Source organism: Scomber japonicus, chromosome 15 (genome assembly GCF_027409825.1).
Source record: "Scomber japonicus isolate fScoJap1 chromosome 15, fScoJap1.pri, whole genome shotgun sequence".
Taxonomy (NCBI): Eukaryota; Metazoa; Chordata; class Actinopteri; order Scombriformes; family Scombridae; genus Scomber; species Scomber japonicus.
The window spans coordinates 13740782-13766555 of NC_070592.1; the positions used below are offsets into that span (position 1 = coordinate 13740782).

Here is a 25774-nt window from a genome sequence, read left to right on the forward strand (position 1 = left end):
CTGTGCCGCCCTATTACGGTCCTATCCATGTCAACTAGCTTTTATCTCAGTCCGCCCACTCTCAGCCTGGATCTCCTTCCTGAACTCAGCAGCAACTAAATTCTAATGAAAAGGCAAAAATCTGCAAACCTACAAACGAAGATAGATTTATGACAATTATCGGTAACCCAGAGGTTTAACTTATTACCAGAATGTCAGAAAAATAAGAGCAACTCCCCAACACAGCCCTGGTCCACACACACACATACACACTTACTTAGTTAACCTGATTAAAGCTCATCGCTGTGACTTTGTACAAACTGTGCTTGACTGATGTCTCTCTGAATCATTTATGCTTTTTTATACGTGGTTTGTTGGGACAAAAAAAAAAGAAAAGAAAACTTGTATCGTTTTTATTAGAACACTTTTTAAGTTTGGTGACCTGTTTTTCCACAGCTCTGCCCAAAGTCAAGATAATTGACCAAAATGACTGAAAACACCCATTTTGGTGTGCATGGCCTTTAAATGTCTTAAAAGCTGATTCCCTTCTTGTTTTCGATGTCCTACTTTACACTTTTCTTGTCTCTCACATCAACACTACGACACACAATGTAAATCTTTGTATAGCACAATGTGCCACAGCTGTTCTTTCACTTGCTCTTTATAGTCTTTACTTGATTTGTTCAACCTTATAAAACACTCAATATGAAGCTTAATCGTTCCAAATTGAGTTTTGCTTTATGGAATGTAAAAGCATGTAATGTATGTAAATAATCTGAATGCAAAATGTAAATAAACTGCAGTGTGAATGTTTTTAGCCTTTCGGTCTGTGATTTGATTATAAGACTAAACTGAATGAGTCACCACAGGGGAAAATACAGCAAAAAAAAAAAAAGGATGTTGATGATGTTTTTATGATGCTGATTATGTTGTTGCATCTTGGCTCATTTTAATGAACTCGACACATATCTGTTGATCTACTCGCGCATCGTACAATTCATCATCACTTGTACGGAGCAGTATAAGGTGTGAAAATGTCAAAACGCACATGCACACAAGCTTGATTGAAGATTTTATTGTTTAAGGATATGCATTTACATGCACATTACAAAGCAAATAATTAGGAAATATATAATTTTTCAAATAGCATAAGCTTCTTTTGACCAAGTTAGAAAATAGACCTGGCACCAGTCTTCAAATAATAATAATATAAAACTCACAGGAGTTAAACGGGCATTTTTCAAAAAAAAGAAACATCAACAGTGTGGGGATTTCAGGTGCAACCACTGATGAGCTAGGCTGAAAACTCACTAAAGCTGAACTCAGATACTCGTGCCGCTTTGGATAAAAAGGGTTTTTATTGCCAACAAGAGCTGACAAACAGCGCTTGGTGAAACTAATCTGAAAAGGTTAAATCAACTCTACTGTCTTCATCAGGTTTTGGCTACTTCAGGGAACCATATTCAGACAGTTTCTCCCCCAAAATACAAACATTTTGGTTCTTGTAATTTCAAAAATACTGCCTCTAAAATCAGGTTGTCTCACGGTGGCTTTTCTGGTCTGAAAGCAAGATTCGACTTCATAAACTGAACGCTCCTAACTTATTAAAATATTCAGGTACCATCACAACTCCATTAATGTGTCTGTCAAGTGTTTCAGTCTGAATGTCGGCAGCCTGACAGTCTTTGGTAGTCTAAACCAGCTAGAGTCACATTAGCATCAGCTCTGTCTTCTAGCATTCAGGGGAGTATTTAGCATCAGATAAATAGAAATCCTTTTTTTATGACTTATATGCTTTTAATCTGAAGACATACAGAATGGAGGGAAAAAAACTTTTACAAAGCATTTTCCCCAAAAAGGCACTGAGGGTCCAACATCAAATATAAAATTATTTGCATTTCAATCTTAGCACATAGGTTAAATACACCAAAAGTGAGTCCAAAAAATTATAATTTGATTTGGATATTACTGAGGGAACATAAAAATGTAACAATAATAGCATCATTATACATTCACTACTGAATATTAAAATCACTGAAAAGTGTTTTTCTCATTGCACAAGTTGATCAGAGCTTTATCTTTTTTCTTTTCCTTGACTGAACAAATTCTTGAAAGCTGAGTTTTCTTATTGCAGATACATTGTTTGGTTGAATTTCTGGTTTTTAGTGACTGAGTATTAAAAGAAGCCCTATAATTTGTAAGAAATGCTGCAGTGTCTGATCTAAAAATCGGGCTTTGATTTTATTTTGAGGAATAATTCCCTTTCTTAAAAACAACTCTCTCAAAACATTTGCACAGGTGCAACCACGAACAGTTAAATATTTGTTTGCCAGTGCAGACCGGGGCTTGTGAAGTGAATGCACGATAGCATCTGTCTTTTGCTCGAGCTCTCAAATCGCATCTGTTAAAATCCACAATGTCTAAAAAGATGCAAGGACTGCAGTTTGAGTCCTCGTCAACACGATTCCCGCTCGCTATAATAAAAAGTTTGGACCCAACACAGGGCTGCAACATTAAAACCAACTTTCCCAAAATGGAAAATAAAAATAAGCAAACACGTAGCACAAATAGACAGGAGTAATTTGAAAACAACAATAATCAGTTTTTCTAATAAGGTGATTATGGAAAAATAAAATTTGCTACTGCACGCATGGACTGGTCCCTCTCAGGTTCAGACGCTCCGCAGAAGAAGGTTCAACAATCCTGCAGCTGTGCTTTTTTCTTCTTTCTTTCTTTCTTTCTCTTTCTTTCTTCTTACATGCTGTTAAAAAGTCACAGAGAGTGAATTGGTGGCACAGGTGGTGGACCACAGTGATGACGTCTCCGTCCCTGATTCATGGAAACCCCCCCGAGATAAAAGAAAACAGGATTTTGCAGATGTGACAAAAGGAGAAGAGGTTTAGGCTTCATTATAGCAGCTTACTATTTAAAAGAATATCAGACATTTCACTCACTCCGCTCCAGCTTCATCTGTTCTGCTTTCTGTGAGCTTGATTGCTCAGCTAGAAATCAGATCATCATAACAGCTGGATGGGGCTTTCTGAAGTATCTCCCCCACAATTAAAAAGCCTGCCTGACACCCGTCCACAAACATTCAAACTCCACCTACTGGAACTTCTTGTTCACGTCTGCATTTCCCGTCTGAGAGCAGAAACAACCTTTCACTTAACTGTGCTCCATTTACTTTATTCACCATCTCTCTCCATCTTAGACCCGACCTTTTCTGTAACTGTATAGACATTCACGTAATATTTCTGACTCCACAGCAGATTCAAAAAAAGTATAATTAGACTTTAGAGCCTTAAACCTCATCACCAGCCTCTCAAGATGAGTGAAGACAGCAGGTGATGAAGCTATCTGAGCAAGCAGTGGTCACACAGTTTCTTTTAGATATCTGTTTGTATGCAGCGCTTCCTTGTTGGGCTTACAGGCAGTACGGTGTTGTTGTCGGTGGTTTCTTTTATGTTCTCGTCCTTTTCTGGCTCTGTGTCTGCTGTGACGCCTCTGCTCTCCTCTGTGATGTATAGAAACGTCCCACTGCTTCCCTCTTTGGGAGAAGCAGGAGGGGACGAGGACAGCAGACGGTGGGTGAAGGCTGCGTGGCCAGTCTGAGATGGGAAATTCTCGAGGCGGTCGTGCTCCACCTGTGGCATGGGCGTGATGGTGATCTCGTTGAAGGTGGTCGCAGGGTGAGGGAGGGGATCTGCCAGTCCGGAGCAAGGGGGGTGAGCTGGTCTTGAGGTTTCTGGGTCCGAGCAGCTGAGCTCTGATGAGAAGTGGCTACAGTGTGAGTCGGCCACTGAAGGCAGGCTGCCACTCAGGGATGGTGAGTCAAACTCAGAGGAGTTAGTGCTGCGCTGCTCCAGCAGCTGAGCGTCCATGTCTCCTTGTGTCTCATTAATTTTCGTCTCTCCTTTGCTGCTGCCTCTTTTCCACAACTTTCCTTTGCTCTTCTTTCCCCCTGAAGTGGAGGGTTCCTTTGACCAAGGTGGTGAGGGGCACCGGTGGCCATCATGCTGCGCACAGCAGCAGGTGGAGGGACATGAGCATGTGCCTCCGCTGGCACCTTTGAGACCTGCAGTGCTGCTGCTGCAGCTGGCTTCATCCAGGCTGCTGCTGGCGCTGTAGTGTCTCACCTTCTCCTGTTTGGACTCCACATCCGCCTGCACCTCCAGACTATTGTCTCTGTAAAATAAAAAATAAAAACCCTCACATTTAACTATCAGTATGACAGCAAATTATTTCAGTGTAACAATTTATATCTTTACATATTGATGAGGAATTTAAAACTCAAACTGCTGATTACAGAACAAACAATTCCATAAAAGACAAAACAAATCCTTAATTATTAATCCTTTGGTGCTTCCAGCTGTTTTCCCTGCTGAGGAGATAAGATGCAGTAGAGTAAACACTTGTTGAACTACTGACCTTTCCAGAGGCATGTAGGCATTGAGGATGGATCCCGCCATTGCTTTTGTGCTGGCGTTATCACTGATTGTCCCGAGGCTGACGGTGGCCGACTCTCCACTCAGACTGCACCTCTCCTTCTGGACGTCAGCCTGAACTTCCATCCTGGGAAGATGACGTAGTGAAACAAAATATAAATCTCAGGATGAAGTTGCTGAATTTACAGTACAGATGAGAACATTAAAAATTTCTAAAAAAAACTACAAAGAAATGTAACCACAAATGTACTCTCGAAATGATTAATGTTGAAATAATCAACAGTGTGCATTTATTAACACTGAATGACATTAACTCTTTTTGCAAGTCAATAGTGACATTTGGGACACAAATAATTCATTCGGGGCTCTTCTCTGATTTTCTGGTTATAATTTTCTGTATAACAATGCAGAAACCAGCCAGGTTCAGTCCTTACCTGTTGTAGCAGCTGCCAGACAGGCTGCCGGTGATGCTGGTGCCAGCGAGAGCGGTGGTGCTGGCGTTGTCGCTCATGTTGTCCCGCTGAGTGGAGCTCATGCCACAGCGTTCCATGTGGCTGCCGCTCACACTGAGGCTAAGGCCTGTGAGGCCGCCCACGCTCGCTCCGTCGCCAAGGCTGGGATTGTTGAGCCGCGTCTCCGCCACCGAGGTCGTGTCTGAGTGGAAAAGGAAAAGGGGGGATTTTATTTATTTATGAAACGAACAGGTAAAAAGGATAAAGAGACAAACTCAAGATAGATCAATGTCAAGCCTTAAAGTCTTCTTCTGACTTTTATCAAGTTGGATGGATGACCTTACTGACTTTTTATGAATCCTGCAACAAGAGGTTGGTGATTTCTTGGGTGTGAATAAGTGTCATCATGTCTCACACATTTTTTTGTTTCTAGAAAAGGTCAAAGTCGCCGCTGTTATTTGGACTCACAATTATCTGTCACACTGTTGACAGAAGCTGTGAGAAATACAATCCGTCTCCCTCAACACCTCCTCGGGGAAATCGAGCGGCGAGCCCGGCTCTCACGCAGCCGTCAGTCCGACAGTGACAAACACACACTGACAGCAAAAAAACCACCGACACCATGCCAGTGATTTCACACTATAACACACCTCCAACACAGTCTTGGCACTTCACAGGCTATAAATAATAAGTATGTATACACAAAGACACCGACTTATGCATGAGGTCTTCTGGAGGCCAAACAGAGCTGCATGCATGCAAATTTGTGAGCATAAACATGGACCGCTTGTGCTGCGGTGACTACAATTGGAGTTTTTTCCAAACACTTGGATTCCGTGTTCGACCTTAAATCAGAGGAAGGTGCCTTTTAATAATAACATGTAAGACTGTCTACAGTGTCTGCACATGTGACAAATTACATATAATTAAATTAGATTAATTCTGAGTAAAGCTTCTTACGTATGATTTAATGATGAGATGAAAGACTCGGCAACATTTTTTAACAACGTCGACCCAAAAAAAAAAAAGCAGCAGACGTTCAAAAGTTCACAGAGACAGAAAGGCGACAGATTTATTGACATTCATGTGTGTTATAATTTTCTTTTTATGCAATGTTTCATTCATCACGAGGAAAGATCAGTGCAGCTGCTTTTCTGTGCTGCTCACTAAAAAATGTAAAAATATTTTATTTCACTCAGTTAGAGACGCTCACCTGTAGCTGCAGCACCGCTACCTATGTTGTCATTTTCGTCATCAAACTCGATCCGCACTCCTTTGCCGTTGCCAGCAGACACTCCACAGCCGCCGCTCCTGCACAGGGAGATCGGGACGACTCCGTAGACGTAAGCCAGCATGATGGGAACACCGATACCTACGCAACACAATGTAAAAAAAAACATTTTATTACAGTTTCAACATACAAGCTTTTCTGATGCATCTCAGTGAAACTCCAGATTTCACTTTTATACAGTACTCGCCTCATAATACTCACCCACCACAGAAACACTATTAAATATTTAACATGTTGTCAGGAGACAGATGGCGAAAGAGAGAGACAGACGAGGGAAAAGAGATAAAATGTTTCTTTCTTACCGACAGTGACAGCTGCAACCACGGGCGACACAATCACAGACAGCGTCACGCCACCAGCTATTACCAAGTTCCTCTTGTGTTTAGAGATGTCCTTCCCTTCATAACGATTATGGATCTGAGGAGGAAAAGTTGTATTAATAACCTCAACAAAAAAAAAAGAAGAAAAAAAGGATCAGCTCCACAGAATTCTAAACAGTATTTTATGTGCTGTGCAGAAGTAAAAAAAAAAAAAAAAAAAAGCATACTGGAGAAAACTCTCCATTTTACTCAAATATCTTTTATACCTAATATTTGTTTTTGTAGTTACAAGGGACTATGCCTCTCTCATATTAAGAGAAAAGTAGTCTTTATTTTGTTCAGCCTGCCAAGCTATTTAAAGTCCTCCTCCACTCATGTTTTTCTTCTTGTTCCTACAGATGAATATTTGAGCTTCATTGTGCAGAATGATGCATGTGCAGAGTTTAACCCCAGAAGTCTGGTTTCATATTAATCTGCTGAAAGTGGAAAGTTTCTCTGTGTTCACTGAAAATCTAATTTTAAGTACCAGGCCCAACGAGCAGGATTTGTGAAACACAAATAATGTGGAGGCCAATCCTGGTCCAATATGCGGATTACATAAGTGTGATGTGGAAACTGCCAGCGCACACTGAGAATGGACTTTACAGTGAAGGAGGAGACATCTTGTATCCACAGTTAAACTTTAAATTAAACACTAAATTAACAGTATTTGTATATTCACAGGAACAATATCTCATTAGATGTAATTTGAAGAACTCTCACAAGATAACTGAACTTCTTAAAAACATGACTTGGGGATATTTAACTTTCAGTGGACTTTAATTAAAATATTGACTCTGCACAGTCAACTGGATTATTTTGTTGAACAACTCCACAGTTGCTGACTATCTTCTCTTCCTTCTCTCTCTCTCTCTCTCTCTGAATAAGCTGTTAGTTTGGTACTGTATCATTCCTCAGCTGCCTGGTGGTGCCCTCACCTTTCTGCCCACGTAGACCGGGATGCCGATGATCATTGCGGGGATAGCGATGCCAGCAATGAGGGCGATGCCCACAGGCGCACCCACCAATGTGCCGAGCTGCCACAGAATCTTCTTCTTTCTGCTCCAGGGCTTTTTACCCCAGAAGGTGCAGCCTGATGGACTGAAGGGGTGAGAGAGGTAATGTCAGAGAAAGTGGAGAGAAAGTGGAGAGAATGTGTGTGTGTGTGTGTGTGTGTGTGTGTGTGTGTGTGTGTAGTATGGTTACTATAACCACTGAATCGATCTCATAATGTAAAAAAGAGTGGAGAGAATGTGTGTGTGTGTGTGTGTGTGTGTGTGTGTGTGTGTGTGTGTGTGTGTGTGTGTGTGTGTAGTATGGTTACTATAACCACTGAATCGATCTCATAATGTAAAAAAGTACAGTTTAGCTGATCCTTGCTTTTTAAAAATCAGGACAAAAATAATTATTAAATTTCAGTTATTTGACTATTTTCAGATCGTCGGCACACAAGTGACACACAGTTAGTAAAATATGTGTAACTAGTAAACAATTAAAACTCACAGCAATATAACTACCCAGTTTTTGCTTTTATTAAACAAATTATCACAACATTGCTCTCTCTGGGTGGATCTCTAAGACACCAAATGTGGCATCTTTTGGCAAATATGAAAGCTTTCCTAATGATAAAAATGAGTTGACTTAGTGTTAAGACTATTTTGTCTACTATTATATAAGGAATTAACTCTCACATTAATTAAAAAAACTACTCAACAAAACTGAAACTCAGCGCTCGTCTGTAGAAACTCTTTGGTGCTGATGAGCATTCGTCGTCTCACCTCAGGTAGTGCAGGTCGGAGATCTCCTTCATGCAGAGCCAGCAGAACTCACAGCCGCAGACAGCACAAGTCATGTGATTACAGCTCCCGTCATTCATCTTGATGATGTAGGCAGCACAGCGAGGACAGGGCTTGATGTCATCACCTGGCAGAGGTTAATTAAGGTTGAATATTTTTTCTACTGCGGATCTGTACATGAGTGAGCTGCTACACACAGGTGTGCGTGATTGCTTTGATATGTGTGTGCGAATACCAAAAAACTGGTCAGGTCAGTCTGTGAGCGCTTGGCATGTATTTGTATGTTACCTGCAGCTCCGCTCTCCTGGCTGTAACTGAGGGAGGAGGACCGGAAACTCCTCAGCCGAAAGTGCTGGGCCCTTTGTTGCCGCGCCGTGTCGCACGTCTGGTTGGGATGCCACAGCTGTTTGCAGTGGTAGCAGAACTCTGTGCCACAGCCATCACGCCCACAGGTGATCTTTGGGCAGCTGGCACAGCCGAACGCGATGACTGCATAACTAGGAGAGGAAGAATACAGAAAAAATGGAGTTGTTGAGTATTAAGAGTGGCAGGAGAGCAGGGATGTAGTAACTCAACACAACACTAGGGGGCAGCATGGCTAATCTGCAAAGTGTCAGCAATTGAGCAGATTGTAGAAGTGGAGGCGGTCAAACTGGGGATACATATCTAATGTGTTTCACATACTTTAAATAAATAATCAAAGCATGTTCAGAGGAGATCAGCTGGCTGCCAATGATTTTTATCCGTGAGCTCTGTTACAACAGTTCAATACTGGTATAATCCCTTCTGCATGACTGTGTGCCAACACAGTATCCGTCCTCATCGGTCGTTACACTGATCAATGTGGGAGCAGTTATTTAAAAGCACATGAACACGGCAGAAGCAAACTCCAATGACTGTTTTTTTAATTAACATGTAAACATGATATGAAAGTCACTAATCTGAAAAACTTGATATGACACTAAACCTTCACTGTTGTCATTTACATCTTACTAAAATTGCAAGTCTCTTCTCTGAAAATAATACAAATTGCTAAACAGGAGCACATTTTTAGGCTTGCTGATTTATAAACCTACTTGTATCCATGTAGTATGCATGAGATGAGATATTGGTAGTTTTTAAATATTGTAAAAAGGAGTGCAGAGCCCCCCGGACTTTGAGAAAGTGAATATTTCCCAGTTAATCTCTGAGATTATTGCTGCCATCCGGCCTCTCATAGTACAGACATCATGGAAACGTCAGATGATAAGGAAGAGCAAACACTGACGTATAAACCGGACAGTATGTGACAGCTCTACATGGAGACGTCTCTGTGTGCACAGGCATTAAAAAAGGGCCCTGTGTGAGTTATCAACGTGAGAGCCTGCAGCTTGCAGGGAGGCCTTCAGCTGATAGACACACAACAGCGTATCTACATTTATAAACAAAACTCTGTGGAGCAAAGCAGATCAGTCCTGCACAAACTCCCTGTAAATGATTTAAATAGAAATTATGGCATCAGCTAACACAGTTAAAATGAGTAAATTTGCAAACATCAGCTGATACTAGACATGCAACAGTGACTACAGCTGTGCAGAAAATGCTAGTCATTTAAGTTTTAAGCAGAACATGGAGCAAAAACATTGGAAAAAGTGAACTAGAATTAATTTATTGTTTGTGCAAACAATTAATTGACAAGAGCAATTCTAGTGAAGCAAACTAGTTCCTCTGCTATGCATTATTCTTTTTTTGCATGCTTATAGTACAAAAACTTGGACTTCTTTCTTTCCCCTGGGGCAAAATAAATGTAAGGGGTGTTGTCATTTTTCAGTAGTTCGTTTGTGACACAAAAACAAAAAGTAGAGCTCAACTGATCAGACTCAACCAATCTCAATTTTACACCACTATTGTTTTTCACTCCTAACTGACATACAAACAGACCATTTGTGCAGGTTTGGTGTGGACAGCATATACATACCTACAAAATATTCAGTCTAGACAGTTTCCAGACTGTCTCCACTAACACCTGAGTGCTGAAAACTGATGGGACACTTTCCAAAAATCAAGAAAAAATCCTTTCCATATACTTCTTTGCATAAAATATTAGTATATAAATAGTGTTGCAGTTAAGTCTAAACTCATAATCAGTAAAAATGAAAATACAAAACAGTGTTTATATATAAATAACCTGCAGCTCATGTGCACTGAACTATATACAACAGCAGAGCCTAAACTCTGCCCTACGTCACATAAATTTTATAAGGAGTTGTTAAATTAAATCTCACTCACTGAGCTGACCAACACGGCCAAAAACATGCAAGTGTGATTATCCAACAATAAGGAGCCAGAGCATTAACAAGTGGAGAGCATGGCAGCGAGCCAGAGCTCAACTGTTTTGGAGGGACGAGAGCTGAAACTCATGAAAGAGCCATTATTCCAGCGGACAGGGTCAGCACTGTTGACGCAACAAAGCCAAGAGCTTGTGAGAAAATAAAAACATTACTAGACGCAGCCATCACTCAAAACTGAACTAATGGCATTGACGGGGGATGAACACAGGGAACATGGACCACTGATCCACTTTTGCATGTGTTTGGCTGCATGCGCTGACGTGGCCTAAAAAAGGTGCACAGGGCGGGAGGTGAAGCAGGGTGACCGAGTTAGCAGAGAAAAGTGTTGAAATCCAATTCCAAACAAGCAAGACCCTGACCTGATCCTAACCTACTCTGTCAGCACCACGAGGCACCTTCTGGGGCAGGAAAATGATTTAATTTCTCAGTTATATATTTTTTGGAGAAGTGGTTGTGGGAGGATTGCAAAACTAATAATTTACTAATATGTATTTCTATTTATTTTTCATTGTATGTTGTTTTATGTTGTCTGTTGCCGTTTTTATGTGTGTTAGCACAATAAAGGCATTAAATTAAATTACTAATTACTTAAAAACTATCACAATATACATTATAATGGACAGACCTGGTAATCATTGAATTCAGGTGTTTCGTTCAGGGGGGGTTGTGAAGTGAAATCTTAATGCTTCAACATACTAAAGATATTTTGGGCAATTTTATGCTTTTAGCTTTGTGGGAACAGTTTTTAGGAGGGCCCTTTTTCTGGTCCAGCATGACTGCTCCATTAAGACTTGGTGTGGAAGAACTTGACTGGCTCGGCCCCATCAAACCTTTGGGATGAACTAGAACGGGGAGATTATGAGTCCAGCCTTGTCGTCCAACATCAGCACCTGACCTCACAAATCCTCTTCTAGATGAATGTACAAAAAAAAAAAAAAAAAAAAGAATCCCACAGACATTCTCCAAAATCTTGTGGAAAGCCTCCCAGAAGAGTGAAAGCTGTTGTAGCTGCAAAAGGGGCGACTGAACCCGTATGAATGCCTATAGATTTAGAGCTCCTGTCGGCCAGGTGTCCCAATACTTTTGTCCATGTGGTGAATTTTGAGTTTTCAGAACACTATGTGATGCTGAATATAAATACAAAAAATCTGTTAAGGGATTTAGACGGCAATGGGCATCATCATAATCTTTTTGGGATGACTCATAAGGCTGATAGAAAAAAAACAAAAAAAAAAACAGGTTTATCGCTGCCACGTTATTTATAGCTCAGGCATCGATGCAGACACTGTGGTGAACTTCAAAGCACATGTTGCAGCCTCAAAGTTTCCTTGAGATGGATGTTTGCTGTGTTATTTTGGGACAACTTCAAGCACATCTCTGGAAACCAAAATAGATTCCCGAATATTAAAAGTGGTAGTCGGTGTGGAAACAAACCCACAGACCTGAAACTTAAGACAGCACACTGGTTCACTTTCATTTCTAATGTGTTATTCAGTAAGTAGCCGGTTTGATCCCTCGGCTCTCTCTTACCCGCAGTCTGGGGCGGGGCACCAGCGGCAGTCGGGTTCAGCCACCAGCCACCTCCTCAGCATGAACTCCTCGTACTTCTCCATGAGGGCTCGGTCTCCCAGGATCATCTGGATGTCGTGGGGATTGAAGCGCTCCGAGCACTCGGGGCAGCTGATGTTGACTCGGGACTCGGAGATCTCGATGCGCAGGTACTGTCGCAGGCAGTCTGCGCAGGAACGGTGGTGACAGGTCATGATGTCTGGGAAGCGGTCGCGTGCATGGCGCAGCAGGCATAGGGGGCACTCGAGGAACTCCGATGTGGACCCGGACGCCGATGAAGTCGAGGCTACGCCTGGCAGGGAGTGGGCAGAGGTCTTATCGTGGAACGTCTCTGACTGGACACTCTCTGCGCTGACGATGCTGCCCACCCCGGCTCCGGCCTGCATGGTCTTGGACTTTCGCTTGGGGTCGCGGTCCGGCCGCCGCCGCCGACCGAACAGCGAGTGGAGCGACAGACGCCGCTTCTTAGGGGTCTTTCTAATAGAGGGGAGGCTGACAGTGGAAGCAGCTGAGTGAAGGTCTCGCTCTGAGCCTGTGCTGCCATGATGCTGCTGGCGCAGGCTGCTCATCACGCCAAAAAAATGTGCGCCGCTGGTGTCACAACCAGAAATCACCACATCGGGATAAGAGATGAGGGGCAGAAAGGGGGGGAAGGAGGAAAATACAGAGAGGGGCTGGGGTTGAAGGGACAGGAAGGTTGGGGGTAGGGAGCTGGACTAATGTGAGCTAGGACATGGTGGCTGGAAGCAGGTTTTGGAGTGGTGCGGTCTGTCCCCTGGTTTGAATCACAGCGAACAGTTGATACACCGAGATGTAGAACAGATGAAACCTAAGAGGGACAGAAAAAAAAACACAGCATAAGATCAGGTACTGAACCAAAGCTGAAGACATTAACTTTTAATGTAATGCAGCAAAAACAGAAATATGTGGAGGCTCGATGAAGTGATTTGTTCCTCAGGAAACACAAAAACCACTCAGCTGCAGATCTGACACTAAACATTCAAAATAATCTAAGACTACCAGCGAGGCATACTGGTCTCTGTTTTAAGGCAAATTAAGATTTCTCTGGCAAGCTTCAGGCATGTTTTCAGGCGTGTCTTCTGTTATGTGTGCATGTTACTCTGCTTACAAAACAACTGCAAAACAATTTCCCTGGAGTGTGTATTAGTCCAAATGAAACAAAAAAAATCTTGCATTTTTCCATCGCAGCTGCGTCAGTGTGCTTCCAGAGCAGCCACACCTCTACTCGACTGCTTCCACATGCTCTTCATAAACAAAATATGTAAAGGACAAAACTGAAACTGATGAAAAAAGACACACTAATGATCTTGAAGCTGACATAAACCAACACATAGTTGTTTTGGGGGGGTGGGGGGTGAGTGTGGTGCTGCATGAGCATCCAGAGAGTTGACGGATCACATCCCAGCTAATGATTGTGCATATTTTGGATTAACGTCTCTGCCCTAAAGAGACCGACTAACGCAGGCACCAATACAAACAGACTGCTAATGTCACACAGTCTAAATCTGAGTAAGAGACTTAAACACAATCTTTAAGAGAATATAATGATAATATATAATAAGAACTACTATATGCATGTCTGGTTTTACCCCCACAGCTCATCCCAGAGCATTAAGGAAAGGCTTTGTGAGTCTTAAAGTGAGTTTTTTAGTTGTAAAGTCCTGACAGATGAAAAGAAGACCGACAACCAGACTCCAGCTGTAAAAAATCAAACATACTGGACACATGACAGCTGTAAATGGAGACTCTGTTAGGGAAATTGGGCAAACTTGGAAAAAATGTTTGAATCCAAAACTTTTGTACTTCTACAAAAATCAAGTCTGTAAAATGTTGGTGTTTTGCAGAGCAGCACAAACAGATGTTTAAAATCAACAACAACAACCAAAATCTGGTTATAACACAGCTTCAAATAATGATGGCGAGCTCCCAGCTTAAAGTGAAGAAACGGCATATTTTATTTATGTCATCACATTTGTCTAACTCATCTGTCATTTGGAAAATGTAACACGGTACTAAAGACAAAAGACTGACGTCAGCAAAGCGAGCTGCAGCTGAGGCCTGCATCCCCCTCAGAGCAAAGCAAGTCGTTTTCACCATGAAGCACACACACACACACACACACACACACACACAGTCAGTTTATTACTGCGTTTCACACAACATTCCCACTAGTCCAAACAACACATCTGTACCCTTGTTAATCCTTACACAGGCAGGAGTGGAAAATGAGATGTCAAAAACATAATTCGATGTTACCAGTTCTCTCATTTTGCACCAAAAGTAAAACATTTCCACAAATATTTTTAATATACTTTGGATTTTATGAGTTGTATGTCCACCAGGATACCATGCCCCTATTAAGGTATAAAAATGATAAAAATGGTCATAATGGTAAAAACATTTAATTATTTAATAAAGAGAAGTGATACATTCTTGTTTTCCCTGGTCATTAATATCACATGTACTAGTTTCTAAACTGATTTTATAATTTCTATCAAAATATGGACCTACCACAAGATTCAATTCTACCAATCTAGTCCTTCCGATTCAAGGCACATACAATTGAACAACCACCTTAACTAATCATGTTCCTAACAGTGTGTTATAGAGTCAGTATCTCCTGGTGCATGTTGCCCATTTAACTTCATGCTATGTGTCTGTGTTTAAAATTTTCAGTATTTCTGCGATACTTTGAGATCTCGTCTTCGCCGGTCTTGACATGTCCACAAAGCTCCAGCTGCAGACTCATCTCACAGCAAGGATGATTTCCCTGAGCTTCCACTGTTTGTGCGAGTGTTTGTCATTAGGGACTAAGATCAGGAAAGTTCCCGCGGGAGCCCGAAATGCGACTAATCAACGAACCCGCCCACTGCAAATCTCAACCGGGACAGCAATCCTGCAATAACCTACTAACCTGGGTCAGACTGGCTGCGGGTTTTTTTCCCCCTCGTGATGACATTCAGGCGGCTGTAAAGTTTTACTGCAGCTACTTTAGTTTTAGAGGAGTTTGTTTTTCTTTTTACTGTGCGACGATTTAAACTGCACAACCAGAAGCCGCCACACTCAATCTTGCTGATAGGCTGCATATGTTTTGACGCTGACTGCAGCCTTTTCCTTAACAACCAAATATTATCTTTATCAATTTAAATGACTTCACATTAACACTTAGCGCTGGGGGATTCCTAGCGCTGCACCACAGTCCATGAAATGTCATCTCAAGTGGTCACTTGATGCATTTTTAAGTGTCCTTCTCATGCAAAAGTGCAAACTGCGATCCATCTTAACCGGCTCTAGACATATTTGAGATACAAGGTCTAAATATGGCCAACAGCCTGCAGCCAGAGTCTCACTATTCACTGCTCGACCTTCCTCATCACCACCACGGCTGCTGATGCTGCATGAGGGCTCTGCCAGTTTTCGAGGAGTGGATTGTAACACATGTAAAAACAAAAATGAGAGGGAAACTGGATTTGGCTTCCTTAGATTAGGAACTATATGCTCACTGTGCAAAGAAACTAAGGCTGCAGATGCCAGGAAACTGCTGCTATGAGCTTGTATCGACGCTATGTGACTACCTCAATGCACTGATTTTTGTCTATTGAATTGCTCCTATTTATTCTTGAAAATGTCATTATACATGGTATAATGACAATAAAGACTATTCTATTTTAAACCACCAATCCTTCAAGTTTATAGATGAACTGCATGAGAAAGCCTAAAAAAAAAAATCATTAATTGGCTAAATATATTAAAGTAAAATGCTGAAAAGGACTAAAGTCAACAGAGAACAGGTCACTGACACAGTTTTACCAATTAATGATTAACCATTAATAGGCTCAATGGCTTTTATGATTCAGATTGTCACGTGTCTATGTTTTTTTGCTCCTGAAATTAGAGCACAAATGATTTGGCCCCGTTAAAGCTGTTTCATATTTCTGCAATATTTTCTCTCTCTTAAGTGTTTATTTTTTCATCTGCTAAACCCACCTTGACTTGTAATGAGTGCTGGCACAGTAAGTAAACATCTAGTCCTGCTCCCTCTGAAGGTCACATTCACAGTTTGGGGTTTTCCATCTGCACTTTTGGCTGTTGGCCGAGTTAAAACCTACCGCGTTGATTTGTGTTTCCGTCCCCGGGTTAAAAAGCTGCTGAGTTGTGCCAGGTCATGCTTGAGATGGACGATCTCTGGAGTTAGACTAAAGTGTGCTTGACCCTTTTTTATGGTTTTGTTTAATTTTTTACTATGTCAACAACTTTGTGTAATAGTACTATGAATGAAAAGTGCTACACAAATAAAGTCTGATTGACCCGTCTCCAAGCACACTGAGAGACTCAACTGTCTACTTACTGTCTGTGCTGTCAACTAAAGAGAAAGACGTCTTTAAAGAGTGTTTGTGTGTTCAGCTCTCAGTACTTTTATATTTCTGTAGTGTCTAAAATAATCTCTGTGGTGTGACGTTTAGTTTATCTCCTGTGATATCTGCTTTATTCTACAGCAGGGGTAAACAGCTAGGTTCAACTATGGGCCAGATGTTTATTTTGGGGGCCGATGTGTGGTGAAATGCTTTTCTTTGTTTGTTTGTTTGTATAAAACAGTTCAAGGGTTGTTTCTGAGGGCAGACGTTATTGACACAAATCTGTTCTGGTGAGAATTGACACAATGTTAACTACCTGTATAGGTGTATAAAAGGTTACTAGCTCATATTTTGTTGGGATTGACATGTTTACAGACTCTATAATTGTGTTTTCTTGTTTTTAAAAATTGTATGTTTTAATGTTTCCAATTCTTACAGTTTGTTTTTATGTAAAGCACATTGAGTTGCCCCTGGGTATGAAATGCAGGGGGGCCAAATATTGTTGTGTTGATTTGGCCCGGTGTTGGGGCCACTATTTGCCTACCACTGTTGCACAGCGTCCTGGACTTCAGTCGTATCAGAGCTGTGTTAGGTTACTGCAGATCAAACGTTTCCTGCTGCTGCTTATCATTGTGAAGAGTTTATAGGAAGTGAAATGAGTTTATCCTTTGACCACTCTTCACAGCCAGGATGTACACATCCTGTCGCTTTTAGACCCATGACGAGCGCGTCATCAGACACACCTTTAGGCGGGTCGCCCTGTTGTTGTAATGCAGATGTAAATCCCTGCTGTGACGTGCTACTGGGCTGAGTCAATCTGAGCCAGCACATGTATGGAAAAGATCAGTGATCGCTGCAATATCAGGGTGATGACAGAGCTGTTAAGACTTGGACACAACACTTGAATTAGTGGCACCACTCCCATAACAAGAAAACCATGGTTATAATCTGACTGAAGGTGGGATAACAAACTCATAGGAATACCTCTCTTAGGGGACGAGAGCAGGAGACGCTAAGAGCCGACTGCATGGCCATGGAATACTTGGAGTCCTCCTTCTTGCATATACAGTACATTTACAGGCTTAAAGCAATTATTGTCAAAACCAGAAAGACTTTAATCCTGTTATTGTTGGAGAAAACTGGATATTAATAAACTGATAGACTCACAGTAAAATCAGCTGACCCAAAAAATAAAATAAACATGGGGTGTTGTAGAGGACAAGATGTTATTAAGCATCTATATTTTGCTACCTAAAAAACATAAGTAGATTAAAATGTTCACCTACATGTTTAATTGTAAAATGAAGATACATGGGACGTCAAAGTCTGTCCCTGCATCACATCAAGTCATTAGTGCAGCAGCCAAGCTGTTAAAGATAATGTGTTTTAATTGGCAGTTCTAAAAGTCTGCGTATAATAGCTCAGATTTAAGCGGCAGGCGAGGCGGTGTGAGATGATGCGAAGCGACACGTCAGTCACGTTTTTACTGGCGCTAAGTGTGTCAAAGACTTAAGTGGTTTTACTGCGAGAGGGAGAATCCCAAAGTAAAAAACTTCACCCAATCAGGCAACATCTGTATGCTTTCGATTTTATCAGCTCAGTGTCACCAAGTCACATTTAAATAATTAAAAAGCATGTTTAATAAAGTAGATTGATCTTTTAAAAGGTCGAGATACTTTATTTTAAGTATCTCGACCATTATTTGATTTATGGATCACAACAGAAGTAGAAAATGCTTCTCCGTTGATTCAGTTAGTGAGGTTTATCTGATTCTGGCCAACGTTACGTCATAATGTGATAACTGACCATAACGAGATTTGATGATGGTTTTAGGGTAAAGTATCCACGTCATGAGAGAAAGACGACTTTTGTTTTACAAGACAGAAGGAGCAATTTCAAGCAAACCACAAAGTCGGTGTAAAACTACAATCTTGAGGCATAATTAAACTGGAAAAGCCTGCCGTGGCACTGCACCGGGAGTGAGTGAGTGGGACTTTCCATGTGACTGCGGTCGGTGTGTATATGTGTGTGTGTGTGTGCACGTGCATGTATTCAAGCTCTGTTAGCTCGGAGGCAATCACATGCAGCCTCGGTTTACACATACTGGGATGGTGTCCCAGTTCTGGAGAGACAACCCCAGGCTAGGAAGCCTCACTGCGGCTGAACAAATGTTTTCAACCTTGTGTCACTTCTCTTAAAAGTGAAATCATCGAGTTTTGCTTCAGCTGATGATAAATCATGATCACTGTTGTAAGATGATTTAAACCAGTGGGTTCCTACTGGTTAGTCTGGTCAACATAATGTTACTGAATTAAGGTTGTTGTTTTTTTTGGGAGAGCCATGCCATAATTTATATGTGAAAATCGAGGTGGGAAAGAATGCTAACTATCTATCCTGGGGCTGTAGTGGTACTGGTTTTAACATTTATGGCCTCTCAGACCACAGAGCTTTAACACCTTGGCTCCTGCAACGCAATAAAGAAAATAAATTTAGGTTTCCAACTGCCCGTAATTTTTTTGCAAAGAGACAATTAGGTGCATAATTGCAGTGGAACATTTAATGTTACAGGTTGTGACTAAGCATTTGCACGTCAAACCCTGTTTCATGAAGGACAATTTCTAATCTGGACTGTTAATAAGACAAAAATAGAACAAGAAACATCTTTTCCTTAATATTCGTATTAACATTGAGTCACTGTACTTCTATCTCTGAAGTCAACAGAGGAGCTGCAGCCCAAATAAAACAGTAAACGTGTCTCCCGACTGCAGACACAATTCATCCTCCGGAGCAAATCAGAGGATGAATTGATGAATCATCAGCCAGCAAGCCAGGTCCACTAACTTGTTGGTGCTGCTACAGGCTGAACGTTTAGGTTACTTGCCCACCTTGACTCCTGAATAGGGCTTTTTACTTGTATTATAAATGAAGTGTTTTTTTTTCCTCTTTAATTGTGTGTGTTTTTCCTCAGTGTAAAGCACTTTGGATCGACTGTGTTGTCTTTAAAGTACTATATAAATAAAGTTAAAGTTGAAGTTAAATAGGGACAGTGACCACAAATTGGTTCATAAGCAAGTTTGTCTCTGGCAGTGAATCAATATAATTACAAAAGGTTAGTGTCACCTTTGGGTGTTGGATTTACAGCTGCAGAGCGCTCGCTGTTCTCCTGACACATCTGCTAAAACGCTCTCTTCTTTTTTTCCTTCTCCTTTGAGTCTCCTTTACGATTAGTGTGAGACAATCCAGACCAAAACACGTTTGTTTTAACGCCGCTGGGATCGAGACAAACCTCAACACAGTCTTATAATTACATACATTTCCTGCACGTTGCATGTTGGCTTTTTTTTAATTTTTATAGTGATGACACGATGGGAGACTGTCACTATCTTCTGACGCAGGATGCAGAAACCCAACGCTACAATTCTGGACTGATAATATTTGCGCTATAAAAACAGCTCCTATTTGAATCTAGGTGGGTGATATAAAAAAAAATGGGGGGGGGGGGGGGTGGTCTGTGCTGCTCTCTTCAAACATAAAAATCGAGTTGGAGATGACATAAGCTTCCTGGTTACATAGCTATCCCTATACTCGAAGAAATCCCTCGTACAGCCAACGTCTTCCAAACACTAGAGACCTGTAGCTCGATGTTTGCATCACGTACGCTCGTTTCCGTTCACATTCCAGCTGGAGAACTGACTTCCTGATCATGACAATGCATTCAGTTATTACAGTTTTGGAAGGAGGAACTTCTCCTCTTTTTACATAACTTTGTTTGCCTTCAATGATGAGAGGAAATTTTTCAGCTTTTTTTTTTCTTTCTTTGAAAGTGTTGCTGCTGTTTACACCACCAAAACATTCCTCTGAAGCAAATTCACACCAACAGGGTTAAAAAAAAAAAAAAAAAAAAGAAGTTATTGTTAGACTGCTCGGCGCTCATCAGGTGAAGGCCAACTTTCTGTCAGCTGGACCGTCGAAGTAACGCCGTAGCTTAAATGAATCTCTATTTATCTGCCAGCGAGAGTTTAATAATAATGTCTGACGCTCAGAGTGAGGACAGGAGGTACTGGCGTGAATGCCTCTGTGGCTGCGTTCGGCACTATTTATTAAACAGACTGATTTACAGCCAACAGGGTAAGGTACTTTTCCATTGCATCTGGTGTCCTGTGCTGAGGCAACAACTGTAACTCAATGTCAAAAATAAGGATGCAATGATCAGCGTCTATTGTTTTCTTCTCACCGTGCAGGTCCGTGGAGACATCAAATAACAAAAAAAAGCTCCTTTTTTCCCCCACCAAATATCTCATCTTTCTCTTTTGGCTCTTTTTGCACAATGTGGAGCAGGAAGTGAAACATTCTGCCTGCCACAAAATGGGATTTCCACATCGCTTCAGTGGAGTTTTGACAAGGATGTTACAGGAAAGGAGCCGCATCACAGATGTGTTTCTATCAATACAAAACACGCCCACACATTCCCTGCAATGGCAGCTTGAAATTGTGAAAGGGTAAGTTTCATTTCTGGATGCACTGCAGGCATCAGTGTTTAAAATATTGATTCTTGGTGGTTTCTAAATATAAACTGGACTTAATGGGTTCAAATTGTAATTGTTTTTTAATGCCTGCAGAGGATGTTTTTGAATGTCTCAGATGATTATTGAGCTGATAAATGAACATGTAAATCAAGATAGATGGTAATATTTTAAATACATTTTCTGGTTACTATAGTGATTTGTATTTTGAGTCCAAGTGCGAAGGAGGAGTTCGCTCTGAGCCCCAAGGTGCAGCCTGTCGCCACTAATGTTGTGATAATTGATGACTTTTGTTGCATTTATTAAATCTTTATTGAGCAAGAAGTGAAAACAGTGTATGGGTGGTCTCTTTTACCTTTTTAATGTTTGCTGTTTTTGCTCGGTTGTTTTGTTAGTATGTAATATTAATTAGGTTTATGATATGTTATATTTTATTTTACTTTGCATTGTTATTGTGTTTTATCTCTTATAGGTGAGGAAGATAAGCCCACAGTGGGTTTCTACCTCATCCACATGTTTTATTTTATTTATTATTCTCTGGCTTTTATTTTACAATTGTGCAAATAAACTTTCACATCTGATGTTTAAGACAAAGCTTTTGGGGGTCATGTGACCTACACTACGTTAAGATCATTACACAGTCCACTGCTGTCCCTCTCTGCTTGAGCTACAGCGGGCACCAAATCGAGATTATATCGTTATCGTGACGTTTTATAGATATCATCTTACATTTTGAATATCTTAACATGGGATAAGTGTCTTTTCCTGCATTACAGTAAAAATATAATATTCTGAGCTTAACAGGCTGTTCCATTATCTGCTTTTAACCACTTACTCATTATATCCACATTATTGATGATTATTTCTTAAAAATCCCATTGTGTAAATATTTTGTGAAAGCACCAATATTCATCTCTACAATATTGTCAAAATATCGGTATCGAGGTATTTGGTCAAAAATATTATATGATATTTGATTCTGCCCATATCGCAAAGCTCTAAGAGTTCACCTGCTTCACTACAACTTCTTACCACCAGTAGTTTTTTTTTTTTTTCTGTGTAGAGAGCCGTTGACAAGGAGGGGAATTCCTCGGCTCAAACCAAAACCGCCTTTCCCCTCCATCCTCAATGCCAGCTGGAACGTCTTTCAGCCGATGACCACTCGACAGAAATGTCGTCCTGCTGGTCTGACTCGTTCAGCCAGAGAGTTTACGGTCTACAAACAGAGACTGGGTTGTGTTGCCCCTCTCTATCTTTGGCTGTGTACCTGTGCCCCTCTGTTAACAAGCAGCCCCCATCTCTCCCCTCGAAACAATGCGGTGAAGAAGCTGTGCTGAATAATAAATGCTACACCTGACTTTATTATAGGAAAGAAAAACAGGGCCGGATATAAACCACTCTCTGTGGTATAATCCACATGATGACCCATTTAGATATTTTAGTTTTTACCTATGATTACGACGGCTTGTTCACTTCTTTTTTTTCTTTTTTAACTCCCTGAAAAAAAAAAATAGTACAAACTTTCTTCACGTATGAGTCAATTTCACATGACAGCAACTCAAAGTGAAAGCACTCCATCAGCCCTCGACGTTGTGATTCTTCTGATTACTACATACCACGAGAGACTCCTCGCTGTCTGGCTTCTTTTTCAGCTAAAGAAAAAAAAAGGCTTTCACCCCAACCAGCGGGGGGGAAGCACAGATGGGTGGTGTGTGATGGTGGGGGGCAGACGGCCCCATTCCTTTCTATGTGGCACAATGAAGGAGGAAAAAGAGACACTGAAAAGCTTTTCTCGAATCTCGCTGTTCAGTCAAAAGCCACGGATACACAGATTTAAATTTATGTCAGATAGAAAATGTGAAGAGATGCGTGAGAAACTAGTGAAGACAATGGAAGCTCTGTGTATCCTTATTTAGACCACATACTGTACAAAACATATCAAATAATGTTCATATTAACTTATAAAAGTAAAACATCTACATTTAAAATCAATTTAACATCGCAAAACTACCTGAAATTTATTTTGGAATAAGCCTAAAACTGAAACACGCACTCAAAAAACAGAATTACAAGTTTTTAAAAGATATGTATAGGTGCAATCTTTAGTGGAAGGCTTCATCTTTACATCTAATGTTTATCAGCGCCACACGGTCGTTGACGAGGCAGGAAGTGGTTGAAATCTTTGGATTAAACATTTAACAATTCAAGTCTTCAGAGTGTGATAATGCCATTCGTTTTTTTTAAAAAACAATCAAAAGTAGAAAAGCTATTCCTCTCTGCTGAATACAATGTTCGCTATCTATCCCCCCCGGTGGACAAATGTTTGCAAACTCATTCATCAAGCCCAGGCGGGAATCAAGATAATGTCTCCAATGCTTGTAAGATAGGAGACATGATTTAAAAGTATGCAAATGTTTGCTTCGAGTCACAGCCGATGGATCCCATCTGTCTCTGTCACACCAGCGATAGTGATGCTGATTAGTGGATTATACAAATACAGCTTAAAATAATATGTTTTTATTGGATGTATGCAAAGAGAACATCTCGATCTGTCCATCAAGAGAAGCGTCACATCTGCCGGTACGTGCACAGAAGGCACCACAATCATATCGCTTTAATTTATGACATATTTTAAAAGTCGTCTTTGTCGAAAAGAGTAAAACAGGAGGTTCATGAAGCACATCTAATGCATTTCAAACATAAGAAATTAATATAAAATAGCAAAACTGGTCAGCCAATTTAGGTCAGTTAACGATAAAGTAGTTCAGATTGGAGAGTTTTCTTACAAATTTAAGGTGTTGAGGGTTATTGGAAGCCCTGTGTGTGAAAATGTAACGAGAAAACAACAAACTACCTTCACCACAGGTTACGTAAAATGTAAAAAAAATTAGGTTAAAAATCGCAGTGCTAGGAAGACTGGAGACTGAGTGAGTTTAACTGTAAAAAAGCCACCAGGAGAAAGCAAAGCACCGTGATTATCTGACCGAGAGTGCACGTCAGGATAGATTTGGATTCATTTAACATGCCGGCTGTAAACGTCACACTGTAAATAAGGAAGGACTGTGGCCCCAAACTGATGTGTTATCTATTCAGGAAAAGATTGTTGACTAAACCGTAAAGAGACAGTTGAGAGAGAGACAGTGTAAGAGAGAAGTGCTGCAGTGATTAGTCAATTAATTGTCAATTGTCTATTTTGATGATCAACTAATCATTTAGAGTATTTTTTAATGATTCCAGTTTCATAAATGTGAATATTTTCCGGTTTCTTTGGTCTTCTATGGGAAATAAACTGACTATCTTTGGATGTCCCTTTGAGCTATGAGAAACACACATTTTTAGATGATTTTTAGACTAAACGATTAATCGAGAAAAATAAGGAACAGACTACATAAATATAGAAAATAACTACTGGGAACTATTGGACAGCATTTCCCCATTTTCCACTAAATGTCTGATTGCACATAGTTTGACTCAGACATAAATGTCAACGTTAGATTAAGCTCTACACATCTACAATACAACATGGACAGAAAAATGATTTGATATCTAAACTATGTCCCTAAATAACCAATTCTTGGTGCATAAAACATGTTAAAAGAAATATGACTGTTTTTGTGACTTCTGACTTTGTAAAGCAGTCACAGAAAAACGACACATATTTCAGCAAAGATATGACAAATATACAGTCAATTAAAAAGGTAACTATTAAGTTCAAAATAATAACACGTTTGTTCAAGGAAAATAATAAGGACATTGACATGAAACTAATAAGTAACAATCAAGTAACAAAGCTTACACACGGTTTATCAAGTAATGGCAAACTTAAGATTAGTTCAATCACTTATAAGAAGGTAAAACAGAGGAGAGAGTAACATTTGTTTACACTTTATGCCTGGCTAACCAGCGTTAGCCTGCTAGCTACCGAGGTCAGATTTGGCTAGCAGTAACTTTAATCGCCCCAAGAGTTGCTGACGAGCTAAACTAAAGTGTTTGATCAATTAATCGACAAAATTGTGCATCTAAGTTAATCTCAAGGCTCACATATAACTCTAGCTGAAGACAAGAGTTGGCTTTTGCTCGATCCGGACATCAAAAAGGGATACTTTACGGGCTAAAACTGCTAGCTTCTCAACAGCCTCGAAGAGAAGGAAGTTGTGATCTGTATAGATAGTAACCATCGTCTGTAAAGCTCATTATTATCAAAACTCACCGTTCAATTTATCCCGGTTCGCTTTGACTTCAAAGAACAAGTGTCGCTATACTCCTGACTCCATGTATCAGGGCTCCGTAGTTGATGAATTGTTGTAGAAAAGTTCCCAGAGACCAAGCCGAGGTAGATATTCCCCGAGTGAGTCTCAGCCGAGTCGAGTCTGAGAAGATAAGAGAAACACTGGCGACACTTCCGGCACAACATGGCACCCTTTCATAATAAAACACCAGCTTTAAAGGACCTGTTCAAGTTCAACAGGGGGCCGGACCAGTAAAACCATTGCAAAAATAACCTACCAATAACAAATATATATACACACACACTTTATATTCACTTTTAACAATTGTATGCCTCCGGGATTTTTTTGGGGGGTGAGGGGGTTTCAGATTATTTTGCACAGATGCTGCTGATTGAGTGGTTTAAATAATACCACAATATGTATTC

The 25774-nt window shown here is 40.7% G+C and overlaps 1 protein-coding gene across 1 annotated transcript; it reads right to left on the bottom strand.

The window, feature by feature from the left end:
* Positions 1 to 1038: 1038 nt before the first annotated feature.
* Positions 1039 to 25477, bottom strand: LOC128374007 (E3 ubiquitin-protein ligase RNF19A-like). Its single transcript, XM_053334221.1, has 10 exons — positions 25331 to 25477; positions 12183 to 13050; positions 8611 to 8819; positions 8305 to 8449; positions 7465 to 7627; positions 6470 to 6584; positions 6090 to 6248; positions 4859 to 5078; positions 4408 to 4551; positions 1039 to 4164 (listed from the first exon to the last, which is right to left on the bottom strand). Exons 2-10 carry the CDS (start codon positions 12788 to 12790, stop codon positions 3366 to 3368), a joined length of 2562 nt encoding a protein of 853 aa, XP_053190196.1. The 5' UTR covers positions 12791 to 13050; positions 25331 to 25477; the 3' UTR covers positions 1039 to 3365.
* Between the last annotated feature and the right edge of the window lie 297 nt (positions 25478 to 25774).

Coding starts and splice junctions, on each gene's coding strand:
- LOC128374007 (XM_053334221.1), bottom strand. CDS start 12,790: ATGAGCAGCCTGCGCCAGCAGCATCATGGCAGCACAGGCTCAGAGCGA. Junction 8,450..8,610: donor CCAGGAGAGCGGAGCTGCAG/GTAACATACAAA, acceptor AACCTCTGCCAG/GTGATGACATCAAGCCCTGT. Junction 4,165..4,407: donor GCCTACATGCCTCTGGAAAG/GTCAGTAGTTCA, acceptor TTTATTTTACAG/AGACAATAGTCTGGAGGTGC.